The sequence below is a fragment of the Chaetura pelagica genome, unplaced genomic scaffold (assembly GCF_000747805.2).
Source record: "Chaetura pelagica isolate M959 unplaced genomic scaffold, ChaPel_1.0 scaffold72, whole genome shotgun sequence".
NCBI lineage: Eukaryota > Metazoa > Chordata > Aves > Apodiformes > Apodidae > Chaetura > Chaetura pelagica.
In genome coordinates this window covers 2,301,438-2,313,862 of record NW_009952560.1, presented here as the reverse complement: position 1 = coordinate 2,313,862, position 12,425 = coordinate 2,301,438, and the positions used below count along the sequence as shown (strand labels likewise).

Sequence of the window (12,425 nt, the reverse complement as noted above, 5' to 3'; positions counted from 1 at the left end):
CCCCCAGCTCGCAGGGGTCTTGCGGGGCTTGTTGCGGTGTTGGGGGCCCTCCCTGCCCCGGACCTGCCCCCCGCCTCCGGCTCTCGGCGGTAACTCGGCGGGGCCCGGGCTCCCCTGAAGATCCACCCAGCCCTGTGGACTTTGTGGGGCTCCCTCGGCCCCGGAGGACAGCTGGGAGAGGGGGGGGCCGAGCCTCCCTGAAGACACTCTGCGATTTACCCCTTTTCTTCCTCCCCCCCGAAAAGACTGGGGATCGGCCTCCGGGAGACTCCTCCATCCTTCCCCGACGAGACTTCGAGGGTCACCCGCGATTCCCTCCTTCCTTCCACCCCTCTCCCCCTCCCTCCTTTCCCCACGGAAGGATTTTTACCCGACGGAGGATATTTTGGTTTCGCCCTCTCTGCGACGAGTATCTCTTTTTGGGGAGGGGGGGTTTCCACAGGGGAATTTAATCCCCTGCTGTGCTGCTGAGGAGACTTTTGCGGCCTTTCTCTCTCAAGGAATACCTTCCCCCCCCCCGCCCCCGCAGATGTTTTTTAGGGGTACCCCCCAGGAAATTTTTCTTCTCCTGCCTTTACGAATTCTTCAGACTCGCCTTGCTTCTGGCCCCCTGAAGTTTGTTTTTATGATTTTAAATTTTAATTTATTCGGAATATTTTTGGAGCAGGGGAGAAGAATCTGACCCCCCCACCCTGTTGCCCTCGGACTCCGAAGAGACGAGCCTGGATTTTTCTCTCTCCCACAGCCAATCCTTCCCAGTCATTCCACAATTTGCCCCTTTCTCATCTGATGACTAAAGAAACAGGAGGAAGAGGAGGGAGGTTTCTGGATTAATTGCCCCCATTGGATTATTTATTTTTTTCCTGCTTCTCTTGCTTGGCATCTGAGAAGAGAGGAAGGAGGGATGACAACTGATTTTTACCCTTAGCCCCCTGGATTAATTGCCCCATTTTTATTCTCTTGTTGGATCAATTACCCCTTCACCTTACCTCCTTTCCCTCCCCTCCTTATGCGAATGAGAAGACAAGAGGAACAGGGAGGATTTTGATCTTAATCTCCCGTCGTTGGATTACTTACCACCTCCCTCTTTCTGTTCTCCCCTTCCAGGGTGGCTTTACCCCCCCCCTCCCCCCCGTTTGATATCCAAAAGAAGAGAAAACGTTCCGAGTTTCTCTTTAATTTTTAATATTTTTTTAAAATCTATTTTTTTACCCTCCCTCTCCGATACCACTCTCCTCCTGGGTTATTTATCCTGCCACTATTTCGCGTGCGTGTGTGTCCGTATGTAAATCCCTTATTTAATTGTATTATTATTTGTGCGTGTGCATCGTCCCCCCTCCCCCCGTTCCCTCTCGGTGTCTGTCTCTCTCTCTCTCTCTCTCTCTCTCTCTGTCTGTCTCTTTCTTTCTTGTCGGAGGCTGTGGGATAATGGCGTGTGGGTTGTGGCTGTGAGGATGAGTTCCTGCTTCGTGCCGAACGGGGCCAGCCTGGAGGATTGCCATTCCAACCTCTTCTGCCTGGTAAGTGTCGGCCACCGGCACACACAGACACACGCGCGACAGACACGGAGTGAAAGAGAGAGAGGAGGTTTGGGGGAGGGGAGGAAGGGGTAGTGGAAGCAAAGCAGCCATTTTTAGCATAGCTTCTGTTGGATGAGTCCTCGGAGTAGGCCCTGCCTGGAGCCAGCCAACTCTCCCATGCCCCTCTGGTTCCCCCTCCATCGCTGTCTGTCTAGCCTTGCCCCTCCCTCCGCTTTCTTCCTGGATACTATCCTCCCTGCAACTTGCCTTTTCCTTCCCTTTCCTCGCCTGCAACTTTCTCCCTGGCTTCCTATCTCTGCTTCTTGAACGTGATATTTCTCGCAGGAGGTAAGGAGGTCTGCTGCTCCTCCTTTTCAGCCCCACATCTCAGGGAACTTTCTCTTTTTCTCTCCCCACTCGTGACATCCCAGGCAGATCTGAGCTGAAACCTCCCTTCGTCCTTGCTTCTAAAGTGATCTGGTTCACTGCTTGTTTCTGTTCTGGAGGTCTGCTTTTGGTGATACACTGGTATTTTACATTTTGTTGTGCACCATTTTGGAGTCTTTTTAAACCCAAATATGAAGTCGTTCAAATTGTCGATTTTGGTAGCTCCCAAAGTAAATTTAATTCGACTGGTCCGTGATGCAATTTTTGCTGGCTGTGTGCTGAGCTGTTTCATCTGCTTTTTAATGCAAATTAGTTTATCTTAGCTGACTGCCTGATATTTATTATTCTAGAGATTGCTGTAAGTAAAAACCTGTGCCAAGCTGTGGTACTAATATTTTTGGATGGAGGGGAATCTGGACGGTTTGAACATGTCTGCAGCCTGCATCAGGCCTGCAGCTCCAGATGAGTAGTGCATTTTAAAATCTTAGTCGTTTAAAGTATCAACTGTTGCAGACTCCCTACCTTTCCTCAATATGCTTTCCTTCTGAAGGTGGGAAGGTTGCCATGTTAGGTTTAAATGTTGCACTAAGCTTTTGTGTGTTATCTTACTGAAAAGAAAAATAAAATAGTGACTTCTTAGCAAATGCCAGCCTGCCTTGTGTTCCCTTCTGAGAGAGAACCCAGGGGAAAAGTCTCCCCTACATGCCTTAAGGTGACTGTCCTCGTGTAGAGAGGCTAAAACTTGCTATGATTCTATGATTGTAGATAATCCAGGAATTGTCTATTCCCTGTTACATATAGTGGTGACACTTTTACTTTACGAAGTCAAATTAATTTTTTGCCTGGAAGGGAATTTAGTGGATCATAAGGTGGATGCGAGTCTGATGTATAATTTAATGATAAAACCAGGATTTAAATTCTTAAGATGTGGTGTGAGAAATAAGAAGTGTGATAGCTCTGGGTAAAATAAGTGTGCTTGAGACAGTTTGTGTGTGAGACAGAGAGAATATTTTACACTGGAGAAACTTGTGAAATTTTCCAAAACAGTGGATGACTGGAAGAGTGTATTGAGGTAGATTTTACTATATTGCCCTGTTTCCTTAGAGTAATCTTGGATGGAAAGGTGTTATGTACATAAGTAAGCAAAAAGAAAGATGTTCTTTGCTGAGGCAAGTGTTTAGTAGATTAGACAGTTGCAGTCTGCAAATAATTGCATTATTCAGTCGTCTTTCATAGTTTTTATTTTTAAATCAAATCTGACTTTTCTCTCTGTCGTCTTAAAACTGCAGTGAAAACAAACAGCTCTTGCTTTATTGCATTTATTAAAGGAGGTTTTAAAACAGGGGTCCCTTATTATTTCCAGTTTGTCTTCTGAGGTCCCCAAAACTTACAAGTGTGGGTTCTGTTAAATTGTGCTGGATATGAATCCTTCCTTTCTTCCCTTCCACCCGCCTCTTCCTGTGCCATCCTCTTGCTGACAACAGGATGTTTCTGTTGGGGATGTCCCTATCCCACTTTTGTTCTGACAGTTGTTCTTTTCCTTCCCTCAGGCTGATCTAACTGGGATTAAATGGAAGCGATATGTATGGCAGGGCCCAACATCTGCCCCGATTCTCTTCCCGGTCACGGAAGAGGACCCGATTTTAAGCAGCTTCAGTCGCTGTCTGAAGGCGGATGTGCTCAGTGTTTGGCGCCGAGACCAGAGACCTGGACGCAGGGAGCTGTGGATATTCTGGTGGGGTGATGACCCCAACTTTGCTGACCTTATTCATCATGATCTCTCAGGTAGGAGGGAATTAATACCTTCTTTTGGGCAGTGAAAGGATGCTGTTACTCAGGAGCGTCTTCCACCAGACCTTAGAAAACCTGTACTGGTTGCACTGTTGTCTGTAGATAAGATAAATCTATGACTGCAATATACACCAAATTATGACAGCAGTGCAGTGATCAAAACAGCTACTGTTTGTGTTTAGGTGGTCTAGGACTGCTAGATTTTCAAGAAACAAATTTTTGCTTCCCACTTGTTTCTTTTGAAAATAAACAAACAACCCCAAGCCTATGAATTTTGGCAGGTTCTTCACTAGGAAGCTGTGCCTGTGATGCAGATGTGATGTCTGAAACATTTTGATAAGATCCCAGGCAAGTAGAATTTTTAAATTCAAACAGTAAACTTGATTTTATTATGTAGTAAGAATTGTAGAGAGCTGGGAAACTCTTGAACCGTGTGGAGTTGTTTTATTTGGAAGTCAAATAATTGATGAGAAGTCCTCAAAAGAAGGCATCTGAAACTAGCTTGCTATCTTCCTGTAATAATCCCTAAACCTTGTACTTCGATGATTTCTCTCTCCCCCTTTCCCAGTGCTCTGGGAAAGCTTGTATCTGCTTTCAGACTGAGGCTTTTGAAAGACTGACAATATTTGTATTTCTCAATAGTGCTGCACTTCAGCTTTGGCACCTTGTTTTGGAAATGTTTACTTGTTGATCTCAATTCCCCAGGTAGATGGCATTCCAGTTGCTTACCAGCAAAGTGACAAAGTTGGGTTTTTAAACTTAGCTGTGGCCAGGCTGCACTAATTCTAGAAAAAAAAAAGGTCACATCACTCCAATTTCCTTTCAAATAATGTACAGTATTCAGATTACTGAAGTGTAAAATGAGACCAAGGTTTGGTGACCTGTAACCAGAAATTGTTCGTGCTGTCTGTGTTTGTGGATAAGCTGGAGAACAAATAGAGGTTGGAAGTGCTGCTGAGGAAGTTCACTTGAAACAATTGCATAACGTGTGGAATTTTCATACAAAAATAATATGATTTGAAAAACAACTGATGCTGTTTATTTCTTTGAATAATTTACTTTAAATATTAGGATGTTGCTTGTGTTCCTGTGTATCCCTGAACTAGAAATATTGCATCTTAAATGGCACTTCCATTGTAGCTTGCTTGATGTTTTAGTGCTTTTATGTCTTCTTTATTTTGCCCTATGAGTAACCTCAGTCTTGACCTGCAGGGAACATCCTTTCTATGACTGAGATATAATTTAGGCTGAATGCTGTTTTTGGCCTGGGCCTGGGTGAAAAGCATCCGTGTAGATTTTGTGTGCTGTTGGCTGGTGGGATTTAACTGAGACAAATATGTTGCATTATTTTCTGAGGGGAATATCAAATGAAAGTTAAGCCGTTTGAAGAGTGTATTGCTGCCCTACCAAACCAGGAAAATTATTTGTTTGAGCAACTTGCTTTGTGTTCTCTCTTGCATCCATCTACTAGTGATACAGTGCAGAGGTACCTTTTAAAAACAGTGGTGTTTTGTAGCTGAACATTTGGATCAGCGTATGTTTACACTTTATGGAATTAGACTTTTGCGCAGGTAGATAAGCACATATCACTCTAGGTACTTAGGGACTCTTAACCTCTCTTAGGGTATAAGGGAGAGATAGTAAAGGATTAGAGTCTCCCAGCCACGTCTTTGCAATTGCTTTGGGTATTTTCTTTGTCCAGGTCACCTGTGGATGTTTGCACTTTGTTTAAGAGGCTATTCTACATGTTATATATTTTTCTACCTGAATGCTTACCACTGCCACCTCTGTCTGTGTGTAGATGTATCTGCCATCTTGGTTTTTCCAGGCATGTTTTTCTCCTTTTTAATTTAAAAGAGACATCATAATCTCTTAAACGGTTAGTCTGCTTGGCTCTTCTGACCAGAAGTTGATAATGATATTAATCAGCTAGATTGTGGAGGAGATGGCTGAGAAGTGTCTGCACCTGCACTTTTTCCTGTTACACAAAATCTTAATGTGAACCTCATAGAAGAAAGAATTATGGCTGAACCCAAACAATGTTATCTGACCTTTGTCATAGACCTAATGGATTTTTTTCATTGGTGGACAATTTCTCCCAGTAATTGACGTTGCCCTGTTCTCCCAATGATTGCTTGTTACATTTTCAATGGGAAAGATAAATTACTTCCTGGCTCAGGCTTCTTACCTGCAAAATTGATTGGAAACTATTGGCTGCTGATGGTTAAGGTGCTGCCTCATTTAGAACTTTTCTCCTTGGTAGGTGAAGAATTACCCTGAAGAATGGGGTGAGGGGGGAAGAGGGGGCTCAGAACAGTATGTTGCTGCTGGCCTGTTTTTTATTGCCTACAGAGAGACTTCTCTTGGGGAAGTGGGCCTTGAATGAGCTGTAGTTAGAAATATGCCAGAGCAATGTTAATAACTTTGGATTCTGGCTTCCTTTGGTATGAAACTATGCCTGTTAAGGAGAGGAATTCTGACAGTTTTGGACTTCTTTTTGGTGATTTGTAGTTTCAGTGAACAATGGGCAGTGTCTGGAACACATCTTGGATTATCAACCCTCAGGGATTTGAAATGTGGCAGCCTTCAAGAATCTGTCTCTCCATTTCCTAAGATGACTTCAAAAGGGAATGTACAGCTTTGTGTGTGCTCATCTCTGCATATCAGATGAAGAAAAAATTTAAAAAAAGCCCAACACTATCTTTCTCTTCGTCCTGTATATTCTAGAAGTTCATTCTCTGCCCCGGAGATATGTTGAAATGCCTGCTACTGGCTATATCTGAGTTCTCATATCAAACCTTGGATAACTGTCTTGTTGATGGTCAGGGTTTGTTGTTGCCTGGGGGCATGTCATAAGGAGACTTGTTCAGAGATGCTGATTGATCAGTAATATTGACTTCACTCAATCATTTCTTTTTCCTTCCCTAGGAAGCTGCTTACTATATGTAATACCAAAAAACTGTAAGTCTTATTTCTACCACAACCTAGCTAGAGGCAAACAGAAGTTTGTGAAATGTTATTTTATCCTCTAACAACCTCAAAGATCATGTTTTTGTTGTGACAGTGAGGCTTGATTATAGTAATTCCCTCAACTCAAGCCTTAAAGCAGGAGGACATCTCTTCAGATTTCAGAAGGCAGTGGTCTCTCACTGATCTGATCAGCAGCTATTTTATTAGATATGTTCTTTCTTGTTTTAAAGTGATTGCCTATACACTTTGATTTTTTTATTTTTATTTTTTAAATTGGCAGTAGATTGTTTCAAACCTGGAGCACAGTTGGGTATGAATTATGTACAAGGGATAGTCCCAAGAAAATGGTTACAATTTGATTAATGCTTGGGTAGGGGAATTCTTCTACACACCTTTGACCTTCAAATTGCATCTTTCAGATGGTGAGCTTTAAGATGCATCTTTTTTATTCCGGTGTCTATTAAATCTTGTTAATTAATGTGAAAGAGTTTTCCTTGCACCTGTTATATATTAAGTTAATCAGTTTTTGGTACAGTCTTCCTCATGCTTCTGTGCGGAATAAATGTTTAAAAATAGTGCTGGTCTTGGCTCTTTGCTGGGCTTGTAGGAGAGCTTGGAAGAGAAAGGAGAGAGGTCTGTGTGCTGGTGCTTGTCTGTTGGTACTGTGTGGTGAAAACAGCAACAGTCATGGCAGCAAAGGCTTCTGTGTTGTGCAGTTCTCAGTGTATGTGCCTTATAGATCAAATCCGTGTCTCCAAACAAATCTGTGAATTGGTTGGTTTGTGCTGATGTCAGCATTCAGTGTCTCATTGCTTCTGATACAATGGAAAGCAGAGTATGAGCCTGTTATCACACTGAGGGTTCTGCAGAAATGCCTGCCAGTGGCAAGCAGCTGGCAGAGGGAGCTTTGAAAATAGTTCAGCTAGTGGCCTGATTGTTTTGTTTTTTAATATCATTTGCTTCCAAATGGTATTTAACTAAAAAAAAAAAAGATACTTTCTTAAAAATTTTGCTCCTGCTGTCAATATAGTGAGCTGAAATAACTTCCTCCTGTGTGTAATAAGGCAGGAATACAAATACCTTGTGTTCTGATGCTGGAGTGTTCCCTCAGGTGTCAGAGAGGTGTCCAATCAGGTAAAACTGCTGAGAAGCATCAGGCAAAACTGACTGCAGCAGTCTTTGTAGAACTTGGGTGACTTGGTGCAAGTATCTGCTTGTTAAACTGATGTTTAACTTTTTTTCTTTTCTCCTGACCAACATGCATGTAAACATCTGTTTAAGGTGAAAAATACCTTGTCTCAGTAAATGAGGATTTTGCATCACATCATGTTGGTTGTACATACAATCTCATGTCCATAATACACCTGTATTCATAAGAGCAATGACTCCGTGGGCACTCAGGGTAGGATTTAACCATATAAGTGATATATGTCTGCATATGGAATTACTCAAAGACCATGTGGAGCAGGATATTGGAACATGTAGCTAGAGAGTTTTTCAGCTTTGCTTTTCTTGTGGCACTGCAACCCAGCCCAGCTAAACTTACACCCAACAAACTGAAGGAAAGTTGTTACCTTGTTATCCTTATAAGCAGGCACAGCTACACACTTACAGAAAGGTCATACTTTCAAATTTCTAATCTTTAGAAAAATATTCTGATGGCAGAGAAAGAATAAAATCTGTGTATGTGATGCTGGTAAAGGGCTGGCACTTCAAAAACTACTTTGTATTGGTGCTGGATATTTTGAGTAAGGTGTTTTGGACAGCAGGTCACATTTTGGCTTGCTTCTCGGTGAATTTTCCAACTAGTTTGGATATCTTGAGTCTTATATCTAGACTCTTCAGTGAATGTAGATAAAAGGTACAGCTCTACTAGAAGCAAACTTAAGTGGTTCTACTTGGATTCTTAAGTTTGTATTTTTTAACTGTATTTGCTCCTTTTTTTCTCACCCAATCTGTTGCTTCTCACTTACTTCCTGAGGGATATAAGCCCTCATCAAAATTAATTTTCAGGTTAACTGGGTAACTCTTGCTTTGAGCAATTTTATTTAAGGTATTTGAATTTCAAGATCTATTTTTTTAAATAGAAAACTTTACTTGAAGTGTTTCTGTCATGTTGTTATAATATTGCATACAGCAGCATTTCACTCTGCTTTGCTTATCATACTTCCCTTGTAATCTAAAGCTTATATAGGGAGTTTGATTGTATAAAAGAGGTTTGCATCAGTCTATTTCTGTAACTGACATGCTGTCAAATGATGACAGAAAGGAAGCCTGTGAAGGTAAGTTGTACTTTGAAAAGATGTGTCTCAGTCATGGTACCAAGAAACATATTTGTCCTCTATGTAATTGAAGTAATTGGGCAGGGGGGTTTGTAATCCAAAGTGGAGACTTGACTGATTTATTTCCTTGCATAATTTATTTTAGAGGCATTTAAATGATACAGTAAACATACTCAACCTTTTCAAGAGCTGATTCTTACTGGTGTTTTGCTGATGTGGCCAGATATATGTTAAAAAGAAGAAAGTGGAAAGTCCATAGTATTTAAAAGTGTTCTTGAAAATGCAACTTTTAATACTGTATATTAATAATTTAATACTGTATCTTGAGCAATATAACTCAAGAAATTAAAGGTATTAAATTCAGAATTGACATTCTTGCAAAAACATACATTAAGCAAAGATATGTTTATTTGTTAGCAATCCTTGATTAATGTAATAATTTAATAATCAGTAAAAATGTAGTTTTGTCAAGTGAACTGTACAAAGAATGTAATGTAGAACATAAAAGTGCGAAAAGCAAGTAGCCTCCTCCACTGTTAAATTAAAATTGGATGCTGGTAGTCTCAAGGAGGTGTTGACTAAGAAAAGCTTGTATTTATGTGTAGTGTGATTTTTTTTTTTTTTCCTGGCTGTTGTTACCATTAATTCTTCATTTCCTGGTAATTTTAGCCTCATTTAAGGGAAACTCTCTGCTTAATATGTGGTGTAAAGAGGGAGGGGACAAAATTAGTTATTGTGGGATGATATGTGTATATATATATATTTGTTCAGTGGAGTGACATTAAAGAATGTCACAGAAATTGAGTGGTTTGGGCAGCTAAGAGCACTGATCAAAAATGAAATATTTGTAAACTTCAGGTTGCCAGAGCACTTTTGTGGATAACACTTGTCTGAAGTGAAATTGTGGCTTAACACCTTCTTAAAATGAGTCAACAACTTACTTTGGTTTATTATCAGTATCAGGTTGAACATCTAAAGTTATTGTGTTTAAAGAATATTACAAGACAAAAATGCCTGTCCTTTTTCCTCCCTTTTTACAAATTGTTCACTTTGTACAGTTTCTATTGAGTAGGAGGATTTCTCTCATGTTGAGAAATAAGAATTTGAATGAAGAAGACAAATAGCTGGGAGATATGAGCAGATGTCATATTTCTCTCCTTCCATCCACCACCCTAAAAAAGGGGGAGGGGGAAGAATCACTGAATAGACTTCAGAAAGACACAGAGCACTTACTGCTATTTTTTTTGCATGAATTTGAATAATGTTCTGAAATGAGGGTATCTTTAACTGTCATCATGTTCCCTTTCTATAGCAAGATGCACTTCGGTTGGAACAGGTGGTCTTATTTTGGGTACCAGACGTTTTTCCTGATCAGTGGGCAGGCTTACAGTGTGCTGTCTTTTTAATTATTAGAGTTTTAATTGTGATTTCCACCTAATGCCTTACACTTCCCCAGATAATATGCTCATCTAAGAGGTCTCTGTTTTAGCAATAAACTAAGACAGCTTGGAGAGCTCGTAAGAATTAAAGTCTTGTGGTGATTTCTTGCACTTAAAGTTTGTTCACAACCTGGTTGTCAGCACAACTGTTAATGTGAAATGAAACACCTAGCACTGTGTAGTGTCCAGAAAATGGAAACTTCTCCTTTGTGTCCTTTGCTTGACCATCAAAATACAAGCTTTGAATCACACTTGTGTATCTTTGCCATTTCAGCATCTTTCTTCTCATTGATTCACTAATATGTCAAAACAAAACTAGGCAGAAAGGCTGGAAATAGCTCTTCTTATTTCCTCTTATAAGAGGTAATTGATGCAGGGGGATGTTCTTAGAATGATGTTTTAAATTACGAGAGCCATATAGAAGCCAACCATTTAACCTTTGAAATGGTGTGGAGTTTATTGTGCAGTTAAAGTCCAATATCATTAAGTTTAGTAGTTAATGTTTGCTCTATTGAGCTGCTTGTTTGCCACCAGTTGAGCAGTTTGTGCTGAGCAGCCAAGCTGCCTGTAGGGTAGAACATTTGTGTGTGTCTACAAATCTCTGAGCTGGGGAAATAAAAAAGTGTCCTCTTGGCACAAACATTTTACACCCTTTGACTTTGGACCTTTGTTGCTTTTTGTTACAAGCTTCTTGTGTGATGTTTCTTTAGTGAGTGACTATATTGTAGCTTTGTGTTTTTTAATAACAAGTGTTTGCTGAACTTCAAAACTGGAATAGGATGATGAGGTGAGAAACTCATGATGAGGCCTTATACATAGGAAATGTGGTTCCTTGCTTTTCCTGGTCTTTACCAGAGAATTATTTCATGTAATGATTAATCTGTAATGATGCACACCTCTCTATTTATAAATTATGAGGCAGGTCTGTTTACTCTTCTTCTGTCCCTCAGAGAAAAGGATACTGGGAGCAATTTTCTTTAGCTCACAGCACTGCTCTGGGGTGGAAATGTACTTTGTGTAGTATCTAGCAAGATACAGATGTGACCACCACCTTCTGCTTGCAGTAGTATCTTGAAACTCCTTTTTCAGTAACTTTTGTCTTAAAGGTTTTTTCATTGTAATAATCTGTAAGTTGTTCTGAGTAAAACTCTTAGGTGTCTGATTTTCTACACGCTCTCTAATTTAAGGATATTGAGACTTTGGTTAATACTATTGCAACCTTTTAAGCTTCTAAGTGGCTTCCAGATAAAGGTGAAGGGGCTTATTTCAAAGGGGGATTTAAAATGCAGAGACTTGGCTGTATTACTGAGGTTTTCTGCCATGGAGCAAACCAGTGGGAAGCTCTTTGAACCAAAGTCCTCTGAGAAGGAGGGGTGAGGTCACTGTGGTAAGACATGTTGTATGGGACTAAACATGAACCCAAGCCTGGCTTCTTGGAGGTGTGGAGAGATGGCATGAGGGACAATGCATGTGAGATACGAGCAGCCTGTTCTAACTTTGAACTCTGAGTGAGTGTTGGAGCAGATGACCTCCACAGGTGCCTTTCAACCTAAATTATTCCTCGACTATCCAGAGACTGAAGTAAAAATGTGTCTCGTTATCTATGTCAGACAGTCTTCTAGTCTCTGCTGCTACCTGGAGTATAAAAGCAAAGGCATTATAAGAATAACTATGCTAGGTTGGTCCAAGGAGACCAGTGGCAGATCCTCAGGGATACACGTGAATCCCAATATACCAGGAATTGCAGGCTTGAAGATAAGACCCGATAGCCAGTAATTTAAGGACAAGCTATTGTGACATGTGCACAAAATAATAGGATGGAACTCAACTCCAATTTATTTTTTTTTTTCCTCTTTGCCTTACAGAAGAGGAAGATGGTGTTTGGGAAAATGGCCTTTCCTACGAGTGTCGCACTCTGCTTTTCAAAGCTGTTCACAACCTGCTGGAGAGGTGCCTGATGAATCGGAATTTCGTGCGCATCGGGAAGTGGTTTGTGAAGCCTTATGAGAAAGATGAAAAACCTATCAACAAAAGGT

The 12,425-nt window shown here is 40.9% G+C and overlaps 1 protein-coding gene across 1 annotated transcript in view; it reads left to right on the top strand.

The window, feature by feature from the left end:
- Positions 1–1,454: 1,454 nt before the first annotated feature.
- MED13 (mediator complex subunit 13) overlaps positions 1,455–12,425 on the top strand; it is a 51,802-nt gene continuing 40,831 nt past the window's right edge. The window contains exons 1-3 of the mRNA XM_010009057.1: positions 1,455–1,520; positions 3,458–3,692; positions 12,255–12,423. Coding sequence (XP_010007359.1) covers positions 1,455–1,520; positions 3,458–3,692; positions 12,255–12,423 — 470 coding nt within the window. The remainder of the gene's footprint in view (positions 1,521–3,457; positions 3,693–12,254; positions 12,424–12,425) is intronic.